At 41.1% G+C, this 25088-nt stretch overlaps 1 protein-coding gene across 1 annotated transcript in view; it reads left to right on the top strand.

Moving 5' to 3' along the window:
• USP13 (ubiquitin specific peptidase 13) overlaps positions 1-25088 on the top strand; it is a gene marked incomplete at both ends in the record, with an annotated part of 120219 nt that overhangs the window by 31466 nt on the left and 63665 nt on the right. The window contains 4 exons of the mRNA XM_080696312.1: positions 4690-4750; positions 12927-13048; positions 15722-15864; positions 18263-18447. Coding sequence (XP_080552438.1) covers positions 4690-4750; positions 12927-13048; positions 15722-15864; positions 18263-18447 — 511 coding nt within the window. The remainder of the gene's footprint in view (positions 1-4689; positions 4751-12926; positions 13049-15721; positions 15865-18262; positions 18448-25088) is intronic.

Here is a 25088-nt window from a genome sequence, read left to right as displayed (position 1 = left end):
TTTTCTAAAATGGATCTTGGAATCACTTCATCTTGTTAAAGAAAAAAACCTGCTGAGGTTTTGATCACAGACTCAGCTTTATAGGTTAACCTATAATCTGCATCATTGTGTAAGTGCCACGAGGGCGTGGGTTTTTGTCTGCTTCATTCGTTCCTATGTCATTTGCATTTAACAGTGCCTGGCATATAGAAGGTGCTTCACAAATGTTTATTATTTATTTATTTTTGCCATACTGGGGGTGGAACCCAGGGGTGTTTTACCTTCAAGTGACACCCCCAGTCCTATTTTTTATTCTCTATTTTGAAATAGGGTCTCACTGAGTTGCAAAGGACCTTACTATGTAGCTGAGGCTGGCCACAAACTGCAGTACTTCTGTCTCAACCTCCGGAATACTGGGATTACAAGTGTGTGCCACCACCTCCTGGCTCGCAAATGTGGCATCTCTCTTTATTTATTCAGGTCTCTTTTATGTTTTCTGTAAGGGAAGTTATATTTTGTTGGATATTTTTAGGTGCCCTGTAATTTTCATTAGTAACATTTAGCCTGCTTCTCATGACCCATGATTTTAAACATTCTGACACCAAAAATTCCTTCAACTGATGCTTATCTTCTTGTCTTGCTTCCTTAATTAAACTCCAGAACACCAACCAGTTCATCTATTGGTATCTTTGTTTCCATGTACAGACTCTCAGAAACTTCACAGCACCATGGGGTTTGGGACTGTACCGGTCTGTTTTGCATCACTATAAGGAAATACCCAAGGAAAGCTAACTTTTTAAAGAAAAGAGGTTTATTTAGCTCACAGTTTTGGAGGCTGAAAATGCACAAGCTCTGGTTAGGGCCCTGTGGCAAATGGATGATGAGAGAGTGCATGTAGAAACAGGAAGCTAGAGAGACTAGATTCCCTAGTCCCTTCTGAGGGCATGCTCCACTGACCTCAGTACCTCTCACTAGGCCCCACCTTTAAAGGTCTCACCACTGCCCAATACTACTCTGAGGATGAAACTTTGGGCCATGTGAGCCATAGCCAAACCAAAGCAGTGATCACGTCAGCTTTCTGGACTCCCCACTTCTGTTGGGCCCTCTTCACTGTCTGTGTTCTCTTTGTTCCCCTGAGTAGCTGTTCTGAACTTTGGATACTTTCCTCAAGCTTTCTCCAGTGCATATTGTTCTCATAAAATTATTTTGCATTTTACAGAGAAAACAGGGGCGGCTGGATAGGAATTCACCTAACTTCTTTCTTGCATCCTGGAAGCTCATGTGCATCTGTGTCCAGCTGTGTTTCCTTTCCATCTCAGCAGAAAGGTGTGATCTATCTGCCCTGATGGTTCTGATTCTTTCTATCTCAGAACACTTCCTGCTCCTTCATTATTTCTGTTCTTTCTTATAGTCCTAACTTCTGGCTCATCTTCTCCTACATTGAAACAGGACACTCCACAGAATGAACTGTTCCTCTGATTTGTGTCCTCCTGTAGTCATCATGTTCTTCAACTGGAGCTTCTTTAGGAACTTTTCTCAATGGATGAAGGAAACCATTCAAAGAGTACTATGTCCATATATGAAGATGCCACTAATATGTATGTGTGCCTGGGTTGGGGGATACCCCAGTGGGATCTGAAGGGAAACACACGAAACATTGCATGCATGTGTGTTTATGTCACTTTGAAACTTACTATGATGCACCATCACAAGGCACCAATAAAAGTATTAAAAAATAAAACAACAACAAATGGAGAAGACCAGAGAGGTGACTGTATCTCCAAATAGAATTTTAGTAAAAATAGGATCTTCTTAGCATGTTGTAACAGCTAGAAGCATTTTCAACATTCTATTCAACTTAAATATCTAGTTTTATAGTTGAGTGTCCAGTAAGGAGAAGTTTATAAACACTGATAAGAAAATAAAATTCTCAGCCTGGCGTGGTAACACATGCTTGTAATCCCAGCATTCGGGAGGCTGAGACCGGAGGATCACGGTTCTCAGACAGTCTCAGCCACTTAGTGAGGCCCTCCGCAATTTAGTGAGACCCTGTTTCAAAATAAAGAATACAAAAATAGAGCAGAGGGTGAGGCTCGGAGGTAGAATACCCCTGGGTTCCATCCCTAGACCCGCCAAAAAACAAAATTCTTTTTCCACAAAGATGCAAAGTTTATCACCCAGTTCCATACTGCTGGAGATGAAGGAAGAGAATCACTAGATTTTTATTTTTTTTAAGATGAAAACAGCTGGACGTGGTGGTGCACGCTTGTAATCCCAGCATTCAGGAGGCAGAGACTGGAGGATCACTACTTAGGCCCCTCGCAACTCATTGAGACCCTGCTTAAAGAAATATCAAAGTCTAAAAAATAGGACCGGGGTGTAGCTCAGAGGTAGAATGCCTCTGTGTTCCATCCCCAGTACCGCAAAAAAAAAAAAAAAAAAAAAAGTTTGTGGATAGCCTCAGCTACTTAGGCGAGGCACATTGCAACTCAGTGAGACCCTATTTCAAAAATAAATAAATAAAATAAAAAATAAAAAGACTAAAAAAATAGGGCTGGGGGTGCAGCTCGGAGGTACTATGCCCTAGAGGGGAAAAATGAAAACAAACCAGAACCAGTTAGTGGTTTAAAATTTTTTGAAAAAGACTTCTTGGTGGTACTGGGGGTGGAACCCAGAGGCTTTCTACCTCCGGGCTATACTCCCAGACCTATTTTTTAATATATATATATATATATTTTATTTGGAAACAGGGTCTCACTAAGTTGCTGAAAGCCTCACTAAGTAGCTGAGGCTGGCTTCGAATCCATGCTATCCTCCTGTCTCAGCCTCCCAAACTCAGGGATTACAAGCATGTGCCACCACGCCCGGCCTGAAAAAGACTTCTAATTCATTCTAAATGATGACTGACTAAAATAAGTTTCAACTTAACAGAAGGTACTTACACTATTACACAAAGAAAATAAAAGTATAAGTTGCTGTACACTAAAACAAAAAAGCCCTTTGCTCATAGTCTACTATATCTTCCTTTAGGAGCTTAAGTCTGATTTATTTTATCAATCCACTGAAACGGCCCAGGTTGTCAGTGAGACACCTCTCTCTCTCTCTCTCTCTCTCTCTCTCTCTCTCTCTCTCTCTCTCTTCTCTCTCTCAATTGAACCCAGGGGCATTCTACATCTGAGCTATACCCCAACCCTAGCTTATTTTTTTATTTGGAAACAGGGTCTCACTAAGTTATGGAGGGCCTCACTAAATTGCTGAGGCTGTCATTGAACCTAGAGTCCCACTGTCTCAGCCTCCCAAGTACTGGGATTGCAGGCGTGTATCACCACGCCGGGCTCTGTCAGTGAGCTCTTACTGCCTGGTTGCTGAATACATTCAGCTCTATTACTTGGCATGTGAGTATTTGAACATTTGGGTTTATTTCCATTGAAACTGTTCCTCCCTGCTTTTTTGGCATCATTTTTTCTTAGCTTTTCTCCTTTCCAACTGCTTTTTCTGTTGTTATACTGGTGGGGACGGGACAGAGGCTCTGAGACTATGGAGGAGAGGGATTCTAAGAGAGGAGACATGTATTCTCTATCAGTATTTGGAGGGACAGGTTTTTGAGCTAAAATGTCTCATAATTTTGAGGTTTCTAAGATGTGAACTGTAAACCTCTAGTATAAGCTGTAAAAACAAAATCTGCACATACAAAGGTGAGTCAGCCCTCAATGTCAAATAATAAGATGCAGAAAGAGAGACTTGCCTCCTAAGACTCAATGCAGGGGTTGTGTGGAAAGATGCCTGGTTGGACCTGCACAACGTGGTCTGTTGGAACTGTGCTCTTTTCCAGTGACTCAAACATAAAACAAAACAAACAAAAACACCATGGAAATGGTTTTGGCCATTTAATTTTAATTTTTTTTATTTTTTATTTTTTTGGTGGTACTGGGGTTCCTGGAAGCCCTTCTACCTCCGGGCTATCCTCCCAGACCTATTTTTACATTTTTTAAATTTGGAAACAGGGTCTCCTAAGCCAGCATGCGCGGCTGGCTTTGAACCTGCACGATCCTCCTGTCTCTGCCTCCCAAGCGTGGGGATTATAAGCGTGCGCCACCACGCCCGGCGATTTTGGCCATTTTAAACAAAAACAATTATAGTCTTATCTGAGAGTAAAATGACTTGTAGTGAACATCAGGTGAAGGCCCTGTTTTGTCCCACCATTTCTTGGGTATTTTTTCATGGCTGCTAAGGAGTTCCATCATAGGTGAAAAATACCTGAAGTGTCGGATGCCAAAGGCAGCCGACTGAGGGTGTCCAGAAATGTTAGGGAGGTTGGACTGAGGTTGCATATGGCCAGAATATCAGTGACTCCATATTGATGTTTACTAAGTCTTTTGACAACTGTCTTTGAGCAGCCTAGGAAGCTCTAAGGACCACCTGAGCAGCTAGCTCTAGGAGCCACCATTGTCTTTCCTGAGTCTCTTCTTGTCAGGAATGAACAGTCCTCCTGAAGTTTAATATGGTGAAAATAATTAGGTGGGAGGAATAGCACTGCCTGTTACCCTCCTCAGTGTAGTTCCTGATGATCCTGAACCTCTAGTCCAGATTCAGTATTTCCTCTTGGCCTTTTACAATAACTGGTATTCTCTGATATGTTCTTTTTTCCCCTTCTCAAATGGTTTCTTTTAAAGGCTGCATTTTAATGTTAATCTCTTGTTTTCTTTTCAGAAGGTAAGAGGGGCCTCTGGTGGAGCTTTACCAAAACGGAGGAATTCCAAGATTTTTTTAGGTAATGCAAATACATGTCCCCAGCATTTTTCTTTGTGTGTATGTATGTGCATATCTGATTTGAACTAATTATAGGTTCTTTATTGCTCTACAATTTAAAGATGAGAGGCTCAAATTAAATCGAGAGGCTCTGTGTCCACTTTGCATTTATCTGTGAAGTGTGCTTTTAGCACTCTTCTTCATTGGGTCTGTACTTGGAAACAATTATAGTGACTAGAGAGTAATTGTGAGCCTGCTTTTGGTTTCTTTATTCAATGACTTTAAAGAAGAGCCAGTTTTTATTTGATAAACATCCTGCAGGCTTTATTAGAATTCCCCCAGTGTTCCCACCACCACTTTCCCGCTGATTCCCCTTTTTGGTCACGAGATCTAATCTAGGACCCCACAGTGTATTTATTTGTCACGTTTCCTTCAGCCTTTCCAATCTGTGATAGTTTCTTAGGCTTTCTTTGTTTTTGATAATTGTGACACTTTTGAAGATTACTGATCAGATACATTGTTGTGGAATGTACCTCAAGGTTTTTCAGATGTTTTCTCAGGAAAAGTCTGAAGTCATGCATTTCTGGCAAGAATACCTCAGATGTAACATGTCCTTCTCGGTGCTTGATATCGGGAGACACATATGTCTTTATAGTGGTGATGTTGAACTTGATAACTTTTTAAGGTGGTGTCTGCAGGGCTGTTCACTGTAAACTTATAATGTAATTAATAAATATTTTGAGATTGTGCTAATATTCTGGTTCTCACAATTTTTCCCACTGATTTTATCATCCATCAGTGAATCTTATCTCCAACAATTATTACTGTGGTGTGTGCCTAATGGTGAAGTTTTAATTTCCATCATTCAAGAAGAGCCAGTTTAGGCAGGCGTGGTGGCGCACGCTTGTAATCCCTGCATTTGGGAGGCTGAGACAAGAGGATCACGCAGGTTCAAAGCCAGCTTCAGCTGGCTTAAGAGACCCTGTTTCCAAAAAAAAAAAAAAAATATAAAATAGGTCTGAGAGTATAGCCTGGAGGTAGAAGGCCCTTGGGTTCCATCCCCAGTACCACCAAAAACAAAAACAAAAAGGAGCCAGTTTTGTTTATTAAAAAATTGATTCTGATGTTAGGCATGGTGGTATATGCTTGCAATCTCAGCATTTGGGAGGCAGAGCACCCACATGACAAGCATTGTGATCTCCGTGCTCTGGGAACATATCTTTTTGTCACTAAGCCAAGGAAGTATGCACTTTACCCATTTCGCAGATGAGGGCACAGAACTAGAGAGGCTGAGTTACTTGCCAGAATCACACAGCAACATTGGGAATCCAGGACTCCAGAGCAGGTCAGATTCATAAGACCCTGCTTAAACCTGGCATGGTGGTGCATGCCTACAGACCCAGCTGCTTGGGAGGCTGAGGCAGGAGGATCACACTTGACCCCAGGAGTTCAGATTGGGCAACATAGAGAGAACTTGCCTCAATAAAAAAAAATAAAAAACTCCATGATCATACTGACAATGATACTGTGCATCCTCACTCAGTGGCTTGAGATGAGTCTTACTCCCAAGGCTGGAACAAACCTGCCCTTTGGTCCCCAAAGTGTTGCCAGCCTAGTCTTTATAGTGACAGGACATTCAAAAGTTTCCATAAGTCTGGGTGCCTTGACTACTGTTGGATGAATTCTTGTTTCTGACTCAATGAGGCCCCCACTTTTTGGCAAGCAATATTTGACCATGCACTCTAATGCATCCTGAATAATTATAGAATAACTTTTGTTAACAAGGACCCACTAATCTGCATTCTTCATCAGCATTTGTCTGGTTTGGTTTTTTTTTAATTATTTGGATTATTGGGTTCTATATAGAGAACATATAATTACTATTATGTAAGTGTGTGTGTGTGTGTGTGTGTGTGTGTTTTACTGGGGATTTAACTCGGACATTCTACTTCCACGCTGCACCCCCAGCCCTGTTTTACTATTTATTTTAAAACAAGGTCTCACTAAGTTGCAGAGGGCATTGCTCAGTACAGAGGCTGGCCGCAAACCTATGATCCTCCTGTCTTAGCCTCAGTACTGGGATGACAAATGTATATTATTGATTCAATGCTTAAAAATTAATTTAAATGTAAGCACTGATGGCCGGGCGTGGTGGCTGGCGCATGCTTGTAATCCGCGCGCTTGGGAGGCAGAGACAGGAGGATCATGCAGGTTTGAAACCAGCCTCACTGGCTTAAGAGACCCTGTTTCCAAATAAAAGTATAAAATAGGTCTGGGAGTATAGCCCGGAGGTCTGGGAGTATAGCCCAGGAATCCCAGTACCACCCCAAACAAACAAACAAACAAACAAATAAAATAAAGGTAAGCACTGAAGTCTTGTATTCCACACCCATGGACTCCTTCTGTTGTTGTTGCCCACCACTTCATTTTGGTGGGACTCTTTCTGCTTTTCCATGTTTACTCAACTGTCCATGTCTTAGAACAACACAGGATGCATCTGAGACTCACAGCCCAGCAAAAGTGTTCTATTTGGACTGCACTCATTTTTTAAAAAATTTAAACTGGCTGGGCGTGGTGGCGCACGCTTGTAATCCCAACATTCGGGAGGCTGAAACCAGAGGATCGCGGTTTGTGGACAGCCTCAACGCTACTTAGAGAGACCCCCCCCCCCCGCAACTTAGTGAGACCCTATTTCAAAATAAAGAATAAAAAATAGGGCAGGGGGTGTAGCTTGGAGGTCGAATGCCCCTGGGTTCCATCTCCAGACCTGCAAAAAAAAAAAAAAAAAAATGAATTCAGTTTGCATTCTGGTGCTCTGAGGCTGCAGTGAGCTCACATCACATTTATACTAACGAATATTTTAAATCTTTGAGGAAATAGCAATGCTGAAGTGAGCTTGATGTAGTTTTACTATTAAGTAATCCTGTAATCATTTCCTCCAATGACTTCATCTCTTTGTAAAGATTGTGTGTGTGTGTGTGTGTGTGTGTGTGTGTGTGTATGGTTTCAAGGACCACATAAAAATCAATGTGGAAGAGGAAATCAGGGTGCCCATGTCTAATCTGATTCAAGGAGAAGTTGTGCAGTGCTCAACTTGAGCATATGTCTCATTAGTAAGGAATAGTGATTAAGACTAAAAGAAAACATTAATTTTTCAAGTAGCCAGGTGCAGTGGTGCATGCCTGTAACCCCAGTGCTTGGGAGATTAAGAGAGGAGGATCACATGTTTGAAGCCAGCTGCAGCAACTTAGTGAGATACTTAGCAACTTAGCGAGATCTTATTTTAAAATTAAAAAATAAAATAGGGCCGGGGATGTATCTCAAATGTAGAAGGCCTCTGGGCTCAATTCCCATACACAAAAATTAGTTTTTCTAATGGTTACTAAATTGTTAGAACATAAATGCTCGGGCCTAAGTACTAAGTAAACAGAATGATCAGGCACCTTCCTTGTACTGCTGGATGGGCAGGGATGCTGTACATCAAGAAAGTTTGAGTAGCTCTTCATTCGTGCTTTTAAGCTGGACAGAGACACTCTTAGGTTGTTTGTTTGTTTGTTTGCTTGTTTATTTTTGCAGTACTGGGGATTGAACCCGAGAGAATTCTACCTCTGAGCTAAACTCCCAGCCATATTTTTTATTCTTCATTTTGAAACACTATTTTGGTTTAGCGCAGGCATTTATATTTGACAAAAAACAAATTGAAAGTAGACAATTTTTGAAAATTCTGGGAATGAGCCTCAGAAAATTCATCTGAGCTACAAGGACCAGAAGATTCAAATAAGCTCTATTTGCTATTTCCTTTTCAAATGGGCCACCCCCCCCCCACACACACACATGCCTTCTTTTTAAGGTAAATAGTTGGTCATATTTTGCATCTCAGGGAGAAACAGATTGTTCACCTTCAACACATGAAAGTTGATCTGGTCAGGCTGAGACAACTCTGAGCTGTGAATCAGATCCCTAGTTTAGTTTAGGACTCACTGCCTCCTGAGCAGCCTAAGCTTCTGGGGAAATGGGATAGTTCCAGATGCTTCTCTTAGGGATCTGAGGTCACTAAAGTAGAGTTGAGTGACAGTTTTTGTTTTTTAACTTTGAGAAAGAGCGCACTGCCAGTTAATAGCCACAGTGGAAAGTAGTAACTGGGAAGCCACTATAGCATAGTTACTGGGAGTAACATACATAGAAGTAACTGGGGGTCTCTATAGCATAGTTACTCTGTGGGTAACATATTTTTGGAGTTCTGAAACTTCATTTGGAGATTTTAGGGCTCTGGGACATATATGTTAAGGAGAAACCTTAGCCTTGTCCTTTAAAATTAGAATATAAGCCAGGCATGGTGGTGCGTGCTTGTAATCCCCACGCTTGGGAGGCTGAGACAGGAGGATCACACGGGTTCAAAGCCAGCCTCAGCTACTTAGTGAGGCTCTCGGTAACTTAGTGAGACCCTGTTTCCAAACAAAATATTAAAAAGGTCTGGGAGTATAGCCCGGAGGTAGAAAGCCTCTGGGTTCCACCCCCAGTACCACCAAAAATAAAATAAAATAAAATAAAATAAAATCAGAGTATAGGTTACCTCTGCTGGATTTCCCTCCCTTACTTGAATTAAAATGCTTGGAAAAGACCACAGTCACGTTCCATCTTATGGAGTGAAAATAAAAAAAAACTCTAAGTAAAGAAGTGCAACACAGTCACTTTTTTGCATGATAGCTTTGTTTCATTTAAAACCTGTTCAGTTGATAATGACAAAAGCAACAGGGCAACTCCTCCCAGTTCTTGTTCTGCTCCTGTGCTGAGCATGTTGGTGCTGTTGGCTTCTCCCAGTCCCCTTGCAGATGTGGACCAGGATGTGGGTGTGCCTGGCACCGTGCAGGGCTGTGGATGTGGGAGGTGAGTCAGGCGTTTCTCCCTCTCTGAGCTTACGGTCTAGACCATTTGTAGGTCTTATCTTCTCCATACTCAGATCTCGTGGAAGATCCCCACATGAAACCATGGTCTCCCTGAAACTTACATCAGGATTGTGTCAGAGCTAGGGCAGCCAAAGTGAGGGGAGGCACTTTGATTGTGTTAGATGTCAGGAATGTAGAGAAGGTGTTGACGATGATGGTGTAGATGATGGCAATGCTGGCTGTTCTCTGTCAAGTTCCTGACACCTTCCAGATCCTATACCAGGAGCCTTAAAAATTATCTTGTTTAATTATCTTAATTTTATGCAAATATTATCGAGAAAATGAACTTGGAAAAGATTTTTCCAAAGTTACGTAGCTAGTAAATGTTAAAACAATTTTTTATATACTTTGTTTTTATATTCAGGCCAGGCAAAATTGGAATTAGCACTTAAGTGAATATGTTTTCTGTGGAAAAGGGACAGAATGTTTTGTATATGCCCAGTCTATACATAAAACCAAAACATTTGTACTTCGTTTACTCAAAGTGTTTATATGTATAATATTATATCAATAATAAGAAATATTTTAAGAATAAAGTTCTTAAACTTTATTTTTATGGAAGTGGTGGTAGACACTCATAATTCCAGTACTTGGGAAACTGAGACAGGAGGATCCCAGATTTGAGGCCAGCCTAGTTACTTAGGGAGACCCTGTTTCAAAATAGAAAGTAAAAAGCGCTGAGGGTGTAGTTTGGAGGTAGAATGCCCCTGAGTCCAATCCCCAGCACCACCAAAATAAAAAGGAGAAAAGGAGAAAAGGAGAATAGTTTTTCCACTCACTGTTTTAACTTGTTAAGGTCTCCTTCCAGTTTTTGCCTATGAACATAATACCAAGTTATTGTTACAGTGGAAATGATTTTTGCATTTTTTAACATTAACATAACATAAACACTTCCAAGTTTCTGCATAGTTTATCATTTAAATAATATTTATGCTGTTGAATATTATTCTTCCTGAACATTTAGGTTTCAATTTCTTTAAATTATAGATATTGAGTCACTCAAATTTTTATAACATAGAGAATGCCTTTTTTTGATTGAATTATTTCCTTTAAATAAATGCCTTTTTTTTTCTTTTGGTGGTACTGGGGTTTCTGGAAGCCCTTCTACCTCCGGGCTACACTCCCAGACCTATTTTATATTTTTATTTGGAAACAGGGTCTCTTAAGCCAGCACGGCTGGCTTTGAACCTGTGTGATCCTCCTATCTCCGCCTCCCAAGCGCAGGGATTACAAGTGTGCGCCACCACGCCCGGCTAAATAAATGCCTTTAGGTACTTCTTAAGCTAATATAATTTTACTTAAAATCATCTTTTTTCAAATTAACCTTTGGGGCTATCTAGAAATTGTTTGGTTCTATATTTTGGTGTTTTTAATTATTTTATTATTTACTTATTTATTGTGCTAGAGGGACATTCCATCTCTGAGATACACCTCTAGCCCTATTTTTTCTTTTCTTCTTTCCTTCCTTCTTACCATTCTTTCTTTATAGTACTGGGGATGGAACCAAGGGACATTCTACCTTTGAGGTACACCCTCAACCCTATTTTTTAGTCTTTATTATCAAACAGGGTCACACTAAGTTTTGTAATGCCTCACTAAGTAGCTGAAACTAGCCATGAACCGTGATTCTCCAGTCTCAGCCTCCCAAGTACTGGGATTACAAGCATGTACCACCATATCCGGCGTTCTGATTCTTATTATTTATAATATTTTATTAAGATGTTTGGGCCATGTCTTTGCTATATCTTACTTTTTACTTAAACCTATTCTACCTTTGGGAATTCAATAGCAGAGATGTACACAAAAATATACCACATTTTTGGTTAAAGACATAGAAGATAATAATAGAATCTAGATCCTTTGGTTTTCAGGCAACTGCTTCAATCTAGTAAAAGGGCTTTTTTCTATGTACAAAGTCCATGTTTCTGCCTGTGTTTGTTGACCTGTCAGTTTGTAGGTTTGGACATGTGAGTGGAATATAGCTGGCATTCCAGGATCATGAGGCCGAGTTGTGTGCGTAAATATCATGACAAAACACTTTTCTGAGGCTTTGTCCAACCTTTAAGAGATTAGCCAGGCAAAGAGGCAATGACTTGAAAGGCTGTGGGCTAGGGAAACTCAAATTTCTTACTGGGGACAAGAAGAATACTCACATGAGAAGTTTCCCCATCTGCTTTACTCTGCAACATCTGTCACTGTTAGAGGGAGAGAGGATAGGCAGGGGGAGAGACTGAGATAGATAAGAGATAGAGCAAGATGGTTTTTTTTTTCCACAAAAAATAATTGCCATTTATGGACTACCTTTATTTTAATGGTATTGGGGATTGAACCCAGGGGCATTCTACCTCCAAATGATATGTCCAGCCTTTTAAAAATTTTTATTTGTTTGTTTTTTAATGAACAAACGGTCTTGATAGGTTGCTGAGGCTGGTCTGGAACCTGTGATCCTACTGTTTCAACCTTCCAAGTACTTGGATCACAGGCATGGGCAACCACACCTGCTATCAATGACGTATTATGTTTCTGATTTTTTTCCTACAATTTTTCATTTATCTCCTGTATAAACCACATGAGATAACTGTTATTATTAACACGAGGCCAGTAACAGTTTGTGACTTACCCAAAGTCACATTAAGTTTTGGAACCAGCATGAGCCTAGGTTTGTCTACTCTCAAACCCATGAACTTTCTTCCATATTATAGCCTATTCTTATGAAATCGGGAGCCAGATACCCTCCAGATCATAATTTAACAATTGATTCCTTTAAAACTCTTTAAGAATTCATTATCTAGCCCATATGTCTATTCTTTTTTTTTTTTTTTTTTTTGGTGGTACTGGGGTTCCTGGAAGCCCTTCTACCTTCGGGCTACACTCCCAGACCTATTTTATATTTTTGAAACAGGGTCTCTTACGCCAGCGTGGCTGGCTTCGAACCTGCACGATCCTCCTGTCTCCGCCTCCCAAGCGCGGGGATTACAAGCGTGCGCCACCACGCCCGGCGTCCATATGTCTATTCTAACTATAAGGCTTTATGATATGACTCAGTTTTCTGCATACATAATGTCACTGATAAATAAAAATTCATAACCTAGGAGAGATGAGAGAGCCTGGGTTCGGGGGCAGATGGATGGTCATGGCAGAGCTGGAAACTGTAAATGTCGCATCCTCGGTACCTCATCCCTGTGGATCCAGTCTTTCCCAGGGAGCATCTCTCGTCTCACTCTTTGATCTCTGTTTTTGTTTTTTCCTCAGATCTAGATACTGATGACGATTTAAACAGCGATGATTATGAATATGAAGATGAAGCCAAACTTGTTATATTCCCAGACCACTATGAGATAGCATTGCCAAATATCGAGGAGTTGCCAGCCCTGGTCAGTGAGTGTGTTCGGCTGCTAGCTAGATGGGTGTGGCTGTCAGGTGTGTGTGTTTGGTGTGTGCATGGGGTGGGGGGGTGAATGAGAGAAGAAGATGAGAAGGAGCATGAACTTGAGCACATTGCTTATCTTCTGTGACATGGTGTTGCAGGATGACATTTCAGTGCAGGGGGGCCACGCGTCCCTTCTCTGCCTCTCACTCCAGTGCCGTCTGGGCTTCTTTGCTTCTCCAGGACCATCTAACTTCTTGCTTCCTGGTTGCAGTCTGCTGCTTAGATATTCAAAGTGTGCCCTCCACAGGGGCAGGGATGTTGGAGAGGGACTATCTTCTGATTGGAGGGATGGTGGTGTTTTCATCTGTTTTCTCATGTTGTCCTTCCATATGAGATCTTGTTTGGGCAAACTGGTAGGGTTCCATTCAAGGAGCAACCACCACATGGTTATAAAAAGAGGCAGACATTTACAAATCGCAGGTTTGCAGGAGCTCAGGGGAAATGTGAACCTTGTTCAGTGTAGCTCCCTACAAAGACTAACACTACTCTTTAGGTTTTATATATTTAGTAGTGAGTCTTCTCCCTCTTCTTCATTTCTCATTTCCTTTCTTTTGAATCCAATTTTGTGGAGAGATCTTAATTTTCACATACCACTTGCAGTGGGGGATGGTGGAAGTGATGGGGACGTCCAGGTTTTCCTTTGATTTTTGAATCCTGTAACTGGGCAGAGTTCCCATGGGGAACCTGAATGTTTTTCCTGCTTTTCCTCATTTCCTCTATTACCTCCAGCACTCCACCCTCTTTTTCTTTTGTTCCTCTCCCCTCTCCTTTCCTCTTTCTCACTCTGAGCAGACCATGATTTTCCAGAGCCAGGCCACGAATGGCAGCGGGGTCAGGGTGGGTCAAGTGTATGCATGCCAGGCCATCTTTTCCCTCTCCAAACTCTGCTAGAACCAAAGCCAAGTGTTTAGGTCCCAAAGTCTTCTGGATGTTATGTGAGTGGCTACAGCCATCTGCCTACTCGCTGCTGCCAAGAGGGGATGTTTGTGCTCAGCATTTTTAGGTTACTAGGGATTAGGTTTCTACTATTTAATCTCTTTTCCCCCAATCCACCTTTATCCAAATGTGCGACCATCTGAATGAAAATAGTGTGTATTTCTTTCACTTATTAACAGTAACACATCAGTACTGAGTGAGCAGTGTTCGGTACAGCATGCAGAATTGAATTACATTTGCTTTCTCAGATTCTCTGTGTTGATTCGTGTGACTGTTACTGAGGATAAACTTTATTAGTGGACAAAATAGTCTCACTGCCCTTGTTTACTAGAACTCTTACTTGTGCTTCTGGAAAAGTAGTAAAAAAGCATTTTGTAAATTAATGTCATAAAAATTATTTTTCACTTATTCACTCATGACAGTCTTTAAGTAGACAAAGTAAATAAAAAAGCTCTTAATCATTCCTATATTCAAAGTAAAATTTGAAGTGTGATTACTGTTATTTATTATTTTTATTTTTTTACTTTTTGGTGGTACTGGGGTTCCTGGAAGCCCTTCTATCTTGGGGCTACACTCCCAGACCTATTTTATATTTTTATTTGGAAACAGGGTCTCTTAAGCCAGTGCGGCTGGCTTCAAACCTGCGCCATCCTCCTGTCTCTGCCTCCCAAGTGCGGGAATTACAAGCATGCGCCACCACGCCTGGCTAGTGATTACTGTTATTTAAAAGGGAAGTACCCATTCATCCATCCTTCTCCACCCTTCCCTCCCCTCTGCCCTCCGTGGGCTCTGGCTATTATTCTGTTTAGCATTGATAAGCATTTGAGTTGTTTCTGTTTTCTTAGAAAATTTCTGCCAGGAAAATTTGCTTACAATTTTTCTGTGGTCACATGTTTGCAATATCTCTTGGGTATAATAGTTGTAGAACTGCTGAGCCTATGGTGACTCTGTTTAGTCATTTGAGGAACTGCCAAACTACAAAGTGGCTGTACCATTTTACCTTTCCACCAGAATATAAGTGTGAGGATAGGCTTATGAATAGGATTAACTGGATTCAAGAGAAGGCAGAGAATTTGTCATCTTTCTCTCCTGTGTGTTAGTGCCAAGCAGGACATGACAGATTTGTTCGTGATGTGGACTTATCTGGCACAAACACACCTAGGCATGTCCCCGTCCACGGTCACATTTGCACCAGATTAAGAAATGGAGCCGTGCCGTGTGCATTCCATTCAAGTGTCCTTGACCACATGCCATTGTGCGATGAGTTTAGGATATTGGATTTCTGGGTGTACATTTGTTAGGAGGAAAACATGCCACTTGGGTAAATCCTGGGCATTCCTGTATCTAGTTTCACTTTGTAAATTGTTCACTTTATACTTTTTTTTTTAATACCCTGCTTACTAAGTTGTAGGAATTATTCCTTCAGGCAAACCCCTAAACTTGAGCTGACAAATTGAGTCCTGGCTCTCTTGTCATTGTCATTACTCCAAATTCTAGGCTAGGGACAAAATATAGTAGATCCAGAGGAAAGTACAGGAAACCAGGCTTCACTCCTGTGGTAAATGCGCTGTTTGAATTAGCTTTAGTTAAGCCTTATTTACTAATAAGCTTTTAAGTCACTTTCCAAAAGTTGCTATCTCTCAAACTGTTTTTATATGTTATGCCTGGATTTGTCTTACAGGTAACAATTGCTTGTGATGCGGTTCTTAGCTCAAAATCTCCATACAGAAAGCAGGACCCAGACACCTGGGAAAATGATTTGCCAGTATCAAAGTATGCCAGTAACCTCACTCAGTTGGACAACGGTGTCAGGATTCCTCCAAGGTGAGAGCCAAATAGCAAAATGGAACATTAGCCCCTAAAACTGGCCAAAGACACATTGACTTTTCTACCTCTTTCTGAATTAGTAGTTACATATTTTCTTACAAATGCCCTTTATTAAAAGTAAGCTCTGCCTGGCGTGGTGATGCACACTTGTAATCCCTGCACTTGGGAGGCAGAGACAGGAGGATCACGCAGGTTCGAAGCCAGCCTCGCTGGCTTAAGAGACCTGTTTCCAAATAAAAAAGTATAAAATAGGTCTGGGAGTGTAGCCCGGAGGTAGAAGGGTTTCCAGGAACCCCAGTACCACCAAAAAATAAAAATAAAAAAATAAGCTCAAAATTTCTCTCTAAAATTAAACCTTTGGGCATGGTGGTGCACACCATGTATCACAAGTAATCCCTGTACTTGTGAGGCTGAGACAGGAGGATCGCAGGTTGGAGGACAGCCTCAGCAGCATAGCAAAACTCTCAGCAATACAGTAAGAATGTTTCAAAACAAAAAATAAAAAAGGGCTAAGGATGTAGCTCAGAGGTAGAATGGTTCAATTCTTTTTTTTTTCTTTTTTGATACAGGAGTTCCTGGAGGCCCTTTTACCTCCGGGCTACACTCCCAGACCTATTTTATAGTTTTATTTGGAAACAGGGTCTCTTAAGCCAGCACGGCTGGCTTCAAACCTGTGCGATCCTCCTGTCTCCCAAGTGCGGGGATTACAAGCGTGTGCCACCACGCCCGACAGAATGGTTGAGTTCTTAGTACTGCACACATAAACACACACACACACACACACACACACACACACACACACACACACACACACACATTGTATCCTTGTAGAAGATTCGGAATGTGCCCAAGCTACACCTGTAAGGCCTTTCTTGCTGAAAGCTGCCCATTGCAGGCACCTGCAGCTCTATACTTGGGGGCTTTCTTGCCTGTGGAAGCCAGCTAGGCAATGTATGGAACAGTCAGAAATGCCACAGTTAAGTGCCTTCCTTCCTCAACTGGTGGCTGGTATGGGTGGATTAGCACCCAGTTTCCTGCCTCTTGGGTGGGAAACCTGCTCCCTGAGATTCTCAGCCGGCTTGAACCCAGTTGCACAGTGGTCACCGGCACACTGACATGTCCTGTGCTGGCTTCCTGCTCTTCCCATCTGCCTCCTGGATCTCCTCCTTCATAAACCACTTACATTTAGATCTTTGTCTCAGAGTTTTTTTTCTAGTGTAACTTACTCAACTTTGGTTGTCACATTCGGGTGGGAGCACTTTCTGGGCTGCCTTAGCATCTCCTCTTTCTGGTGCTGCGTATTTACAGAGAAGGGTCCTGGAAGGAAAGAACAGGTGGGTCAGGGCTGCGTTCCTTTTGGTTGAACCCTGACTGTACTGTATTCCATTTATTGTGGACTTAGGAAATGAGTCTCTCCTGGGCCTCAGTTTCTCCCTTTCTAGAAATGGAGATGGTAATACTGATGCTAAACAAGTTTACTGGAATAAAATAAGACATTCTGTATGTTACCTGGCACATAGCTGGCATTTAACATTCAGTTTAGTCAATTTCCTTTCTCATTCATTTGGATTTGCAGTGCGATGGGATGTGTGTGTTAGCTTTCCACTGCTATAACAAGTACACGAGATAAATTAACGTAGTAAGAGGAGACATTGCTTTTGACTCACTGTTTTGAAGGCTTCAGTCCATGGGCAGTTGGCCCATGACTTTTGGGCCAGTGGTGTGGAAGGCCGGTCCTTGTGGTGGGTGCACATGGTAGAGCAAGCCGCTCACCTCATGGGGGATGCAGGATGGAGAGAGAGAAAGAGAGAGAGAGAGAGAGAGAGAGAGAGAGAGAGAGAGAGAGAGAGAGAGAGAGAAGGGGCCAGGGTTCCAGTACCTGAAGGCAGCCTTCAGAGACTGGAAGTTTCACCACCTCCTACCTGGGGACCAAGCCTCTAACATGGGTCTTTGGGGGATACTCCAGATCCAGACTTTCACATCAGCTTTTGTTTTAACTAGTTTTACTCTATGTGGTTAATGCTGAGAACCTTAGACATTTGTACACACAAGATTCCTAAGGTTTGCAACTTGTCCAGGCTTTGCTATTCTGCATGTTGGAATATTGAGAAAATAACCTTTTATATTGTATGTCAATATTTTATTTTATTTTATTTTATTTAAGAAAAAGAGCCATCTCAGAGATACCAGGAGAGCTGGGAGGCACATCTGGGTGTCTTTACCCCTGCTCTGGGAGGGGTAAAGACAACATTTGGAGGGGAGAAAGTAGGAAAGTACTAGTGTTTGCCATTGCCATGAGCACTTCTTCTGACCCATCAACTCTAGCTGTTGTTTTCTTAGGTGGCAGTTTTTTGTTATGGGCCAGCTATTCTGACTGTGCTACATGACTTTCCAGTGGTTGGAAGTGCGCCAGGTGTGACCTACGGGAGAACCTTTGGTTGAATCTGACTGACGGCTCTGTCCTGTGTGGGAAGTGGTTCTTTGACAGCTCCGGGGGTAACGGGCATGCACTGGAGCATTACAGAGACATGGGCTACCCGCTGGCTGTGAAACTGGGAACCATCACTCCAGATGGGGCAGGTGAGTGCACCTTCACCAAACCTGGGAACATGCAGTGGATTCTTAGATTTAACCAATCTCTTCATTCCCATGGCTGGAGAGTGTAAACTCTGAATTCATACAGCCCAGGTTTGAGTCTTGATTTTGCCTCTGATAGACCTCTTAGCTGTGAGGTCTTGGACAAGTTTTATAATCCTCTGAAACTTTGAGGATTCCTTGCTTTGAGAATACTGATAGTACCTCATCTTTGGATTCCATACAAAATCTTCAACGTATGAAATATGAGTGTGTGTGTGTGTGTGTGTGTGTGTGTGTGTGTGTTACTGTGGATTGAACATAGGGACACTCTACCACTGGGCTACCTCTTCACCCTCAGCCTTTTGAATTTTTTAAATTTTGGAACAGGGACACTGAGGTGCAGAAGGGCGGGTGGTCTCTGTCTGAGGGCGGAGGGGGCCATGTCAATGTCCTTCTGTCAAGGGATCCATCTTTCACACCTATTAGGCCCCCTCAGCCGAATTCCAACTCACAAGAAACAACTCACAAAAGTCTCAAAGTCAGAGCCTTTGTTTTTTAGGTCATAATGTGAACCACTACTGCCAGTATGTGGGATGTTTACGTCAGCTGTGAGAAGCTGAATTATATTTAGAAGATTGCTTAGTGAACGTGGAATCCAAGAAGGTTGTGCATTCAACATTCAGATATTTAATGTTAGTGCAATCTTATCACCCTGATTTCTCTTCCCCCATAAAAGATGTACCTGTTCAGTAAGAAACTCCTCATCCTTGAGATGTAGATTTTAGTTCTCCTGAGAACCCCTGATCCCCAAGGCTAGGTCAGGGTGGGGCATGTGTTATAAAAATGGGCCCCATATCCAGTTCCACTCTGGGTCCCCATGGGGACATCAACAAACAAAACAAGAAACAGATCTTCACACAAACAAACAAAAGCTTTACTACGTGAGAAGAGACATTGTTTTGGAGGAAGGAGGTGGTCTTTGATGGGAAGGGAGTAAGGTGAGACAGAGGTGTGGGGGTGTAATTTTCTTCCATCATGGAAATAGTTATTTACCTAGGACAGTGCTGCCGTGCCGTGGGTGACTATAGTAGACTTGTCCAGAGATGCCAAGGCAGCTGTGAGATTGCCCGTCCCCTTGGCTACACCGGCTCCATCGCATCCGTCTGTAGTCTTTGGTCATATGCACCCATGACCTGGCAGGAGCTCCCTTGAGTTTTGCACAGCTCCAGGGCTTGGAATCAGGGAACAGACTACCGTGTTTTAGTTTTGACCTGGGCTGTGCCCTCCCATGTGTCTTTAGTGCCTGATTCTGCTTCCTCGTGGCGCTCCTCACTGGGTCCTGCTGATGTGTCTTCAGTGGTGGTCACCTCGGGCATGCGTGCCAGGTCTGTTGCACACTGTTATATCGCTAGCCTCTAGCATAGCTCCTAGCACATGGTAGGTGCTCAGTAATATGTGGAGTCAACACATCAATGAAATTCTGATTTCTCCTCCTTTCCTTTCTTTTTTCTATTTTTATTGATATCTCTTTGCTCGTATTGGTTTACCTTTCTTGACTACACTCTAGGTTTTGTCTGATCTGGGGGTTATACTTAGTCTTTTTTTTATACTTTTATTGGTGATTTTGGTGATTTAAATTATACATTATACTGAGATTCAAAATGATACAAATATACATGGATCCAGCACTTGGTGTGTTTCCCTCCGGATCCCACCCTGCTCCCCACACATGTGAGTACAGTTGTTAGTGCTGCCTTCATGTATGGACACAGCATTGTTTAAACTGTCTCCTGTATCCGTTTGCCTTTTTCCTCTCCCCATATCTCTCTCCAAACCCCTTTCACTATCCTAATGGTCTCTCTCCTCTTTTATCTGGAGTTCCTTTTACTTGCTATTTTCTCTCTATCTTCCACAGCTGAGATATGATCATATTTTCTGAGACTGGCTGATCTCACTTAGCATAATATTTTGTAGTTCTATTCATTTTTCTGCACATTACATAATTTTTTTGGTGTGTGAGGCACTGGGGATTGAACCCACAGGTATTCTACCTCTGAACTATACCCCCAGCACTATTCTTTTATTTTATTTATTTATTTATTTTAACATTTAGCCATTTTTATTTCAAATCCATAAATACATTTGCTCCACCCACAAAATAAGTACAAGTATTTAATGCAGAGACAGTATCTATGCTGATGGTTGTGCAGCCCTCCAAAAAACTCACCACCCTCTGTAGCCAACCCACTACATTTATTTCATGAGATTGGACCATGTCCAGTGCCTTTCCAAGTTCCTCAGATTTTCTATGTTGAAACTGGCATGGAGCCTGGAATCCCATCTTAGCTCCAGAATGGGAATTACAGGCACATAATTGGCATTACTAGCCAATTCTCAGGATCCAACGATTTTACCACCAGATTAGCAAAATTCTGTTTATGTGGCTATTTTTCCTTCAGTATGGGGGATTGGACACAAGACCTCATGCACTAGACAAATGCTCTACTGCTTAACTATCTCCAGTAATAAATGTCTGCTTTAAGAGACAAATTTACCCAACATAAATATCTTTATAGATCTCTAAGTATCAGGTCAATGGCTATTAATTGCAGTTCTTCTTATGACCTGAAAGAAACACATTGTTACATTTCCTAAAGTTGAAAAACTTAATATCTTAGTATACTAGATACTGTTTCCTGCATGGGTTTTGTCTCCTCAGTCATTGTGCATAAGACTCTGAGAAGCTGTAGGAATATGCAGGCGCAGACGCAAAGCCCAGCTTCATCTCCGACATTGTGGAAAGGGACTGCACATCACAGGGCCAGGCCCTATGCTCCCCTACACCACTAGGACAGAGCACGGAGAGTGAGCACTATTATTTTAAATATTGAAACAGGATCTCACTAAGTCGCAGAGGTCCTCACTAAATTGCAGAGGCTGGCCTCAAACCTGTGATCCTCCTGTCTCAATTTCCCAAGTACTGGAATTACAGGCTGTGTAACTTTCCCTCTACCTCCAACTAATTGTGTTCTTCATGGCTTCATACTTATTCTTTATAAGTGGTCACCTTATTTATTTTGTGTCTATTTTTTTAGTGTAATTATTGGAAAATTCTCATCTTTTTCTTCTTTTCCTGTTAGTTGCAGATGGCTTATAGGCACGCAGATGTCCGCTCATGGTGGAGAGATGTGTTTGAGTAGTCAGGTCAGGACTTATTCTGGAGAGAACCTTCCCGCAGCCTCTTTTCTTTCATGTGGCCTTTGACAGAGTTCAGCTTTCCTCTCCACTTTGTGGGCAAGGTAGCAAGGCCAGCTTCCCTGGTTTCCTTTCTCTTTCTAAACCCAGTGAGGTAGCTCTTTCAAGAACCTATTGAACTATGTATTTACTTCTCTGCCATTTTTTGGGGTTTGGGATAAGAGCCTTAAGTCACATGACTGAACCTTAACCAAGGAGACTTCCGTTGTGTCCATTCACACCAAACCAGCAGACTATTCAAAATATTAAACCTTAACTTACAGAAGGCAGGGATCCAGCATATCTCATTTAACAGGATGTCCTCAGTACCTGCATACACTTTATGTTCAGTAAAAATTTGTTGAATATAATGAAAAAAAGAAAGAATGAGAAAGTTAATCTATGTGTCTGAAAAAGGTTGACTGTGGCACACTAGTTCTGATAGCATTATCATCCAGGAGGATCATTTTAATTTGGGGGAATTATTTAGAAAACATTTTTTGAATCAGAATATTATAATAAATTAGAAAAAACTAAAAAGAAAAAAGAAGTCTTTCCATTCATAGCTCTAGTTTTACTGAGTCTCTATCTCTGTTCCTAAGTCTTCCCTTCATTAGTTTTTTTTCTTTCTTTTCTTTTTGGTGGTACTAGGGATGGAATCTAGGACCTCATGCATGACAGGCAAGCACTCTAGCACTGAGGTATACCCAGAGCCCTTTTTATTTATTTATTTATTTTTATTGGATCAATATTTTATTTAGCTTTCACTTCTTAGCTATGATAGTAAGAGCCCCAGTCCAGTAGCAAAACCAGACAGACAAAGAAATACCAGAGACTTTTGTACCATACTGTCAAAATTACATGGATATGTTAAGTATGACATGGATATGTTAAGTGTTAAGGGGAAATTCTTACCATTACAAATATGAGATTTCAAAATCTATAACAAGTAAAGAAAAAGTTATTTGTGCCTCAACAAAATAATTATTAAGTAGGTTTCATACTATCATACAGATTTATCTATGGTTTAAATGTTCCTGTACATTAGTTTTGCCTATACCCAAACATTAGTTTGTAATCAAATTTTTCTGACATATATTTGTAAAAAGGTTAACATTATATCCGGTAGCAGAAAGCATTACAGATATATCTGTTGAATTAAGACATACACACACACATACACCATGTACACACACCATTAGTAAATGTAGACCTACATTTACAGAACAATTTTAAGTAAAAAAAAATATTTATTTTATTTATTTTAAAATATTATTCCTTCTACTCACAACCTTTTATATTATCTTTCATTTAATCCTCACAAAAAGTCTAAGTTCTTTCCACATTTCACCATCTATTATATAGATTGAGGTACATGCAAATTATTCAGAAAAAACATCTACTGATTCATTCTTTCATATGGTAATGCATTTATATTAATAGCATTCATATTTATTTAATTTTATGATGTAATAATAGAAAATGAACACCAAAAAGATTGCATATATGATGGAGTGACATTTTTTTATAATTTAAATTTCATAATTATGTATTTTTCTGTTAACATGTAAACTTTGTTTTTTTTTTCAGATAAATATCTTTATTTTATTTTATTTTATTTTTTTATTTAAACAATTTTTTTATTGAACGTAAATAGTATACATTTACACTATATTAGATGCCCCCCCCCGCCCCCCGCCCCCGTTTTCCTTTCCCCCCTCCCACCAATGGCTGTCCAGGTTAACCATGACTTATTCATAATTTTACACATGTTCAGGTGTAGACCCTCATTAATCAAGACCGACCATCCTCCTCTCCTATCTTACCATCCAAACTTAGCTAGTATTTCCCCTTCAATAACTGGAGACCCACTGGTATTCTTTGTGTTTCCTAGTTTGGGCATATTAGAGGAAACATATGTATCTTCTTCTTTTGTGCTTGGCTGATCTCACTTAACATAATGTTCTCCAGGGTTTTCCATCTCCTTGCAAATGACATAATTTTGTTCTTTATGGCTGAATAGAATTCCATTGTGTGTATTTCCCACAGTTTTGCTATCCATTCATCTGTTGATGGTGATCTGGGTTGGTTCCATATTTTGGCTATTACATATTGTGCTGCTATGAACATAGGTATGCATATGTTGCTATATTTCTCTGAATTCAACCCCTTTGGAAAGATACCCAGGAGTGGTATAGCTGGATTATATGGTGGATCTATTCCCACCTTTCTTAGGAATCTCCACACAGATCTCCATAGTGGTTGAACTAGTTTGCATTCCCACCAACAGTGTAAAAGAGTTCCTCTTTCCCCACATCCTCGCCAGCATTTGTTGTTGTTTGATTTCTTTATGCTTGCTACTCTGACTGGGGTTAGATGGAATCTCAGTGTAGTTTTGATTTGCATCTCCCTGCTGGCCAGTGATGAAGAACATCTTTTCATGTATCTATTAGCCCTTTGTATCTCTTCTTTTGTGAAGTGTCTATTTAGTTCATTTGCCCATTTCTTGATTGGGTTGTTTGTTTTGCCAGTGTAGAGTCTTTTGAGCTCTTTGTATACTCTGGATATTAGCCCCCTATCAGAATGGTGGCTGGTAAAGATCCTTTCCCATTCTGTAGAGCCCTTTTTATTTTGATACAGGGTCTTGCTAAGTTGCCCAGCTATCTTCCAGCTTGTAGCTCCTGACTCAGACTGCCGAGTTGCTGGGATTACAGACATGTCCCACCATACCCAGCCTTTCCTTAGTTTTTGGTTCTGTTACTGCACATATTATTTTCTACCATGCTCATCACATGAATGGGGCATTCCTGTTCTAAAAATGTTCTTTTATCTTTGCTCTTTTATGGGTTGCTGCCTAATGCGCTCTGAGGTTATGTTGTCATTTAACTTGAGACAAAACGATGACTGGCTTACTTCTATTATGGATGTAGTTACTCATGGAACACTGCATGAGCTTTTCTTGGGAGGATTCTCCCATGGACTTTGTGTGTGACTGTGGTTCTTGGCTTCAAGTTTTAGATCAAGGCAGATCATGGAGGGTAATACTTATCAGGTAATGCTTATTTGTTATGATAGTTTGGAGCTAAGACCTGACTTTGCTGAGCTGAAATTGGAAATGAAACAAGTTTCCCAATGAAAATAATAGAAGGCTGCCTTTTCAGCTGTTGAGCCTATTTAAATTTTTTTTATGACTACATAACATTTATGAATTCTTTTTTTTCTTTGCAGTACTATGAATGGAGCCTAGGGAACATTCTATCTCTGAGCTACACCCCTATCCCTATTCTTTATTTTTTAAGACAGGATCTCAGTGAGTTGCAAAGGGCCTCTCTAAGTAGCTGAGGCTGAATGCAAACAGATCCTCCTGTCTCAGCCTCCCAAATGCTGGAATTACAAGCATGCGCTACCAC

The sequence above is a fragment of the Muscardinus avellanarius genome, assembly GCF_963383645.1.
Source record: "Muscardinus avellanarius genome assembly, chromosome: 5".
Taxonomy (NCBI): Eukaryota; Metazoa; Chordata; class Mammalia; order Rodentia; family Gliridae; genus Muscardinus; species Muscardinus avellanarius.
This window is presented reverse-complemented; position numbering and strand designations above follow the sequence as displayed.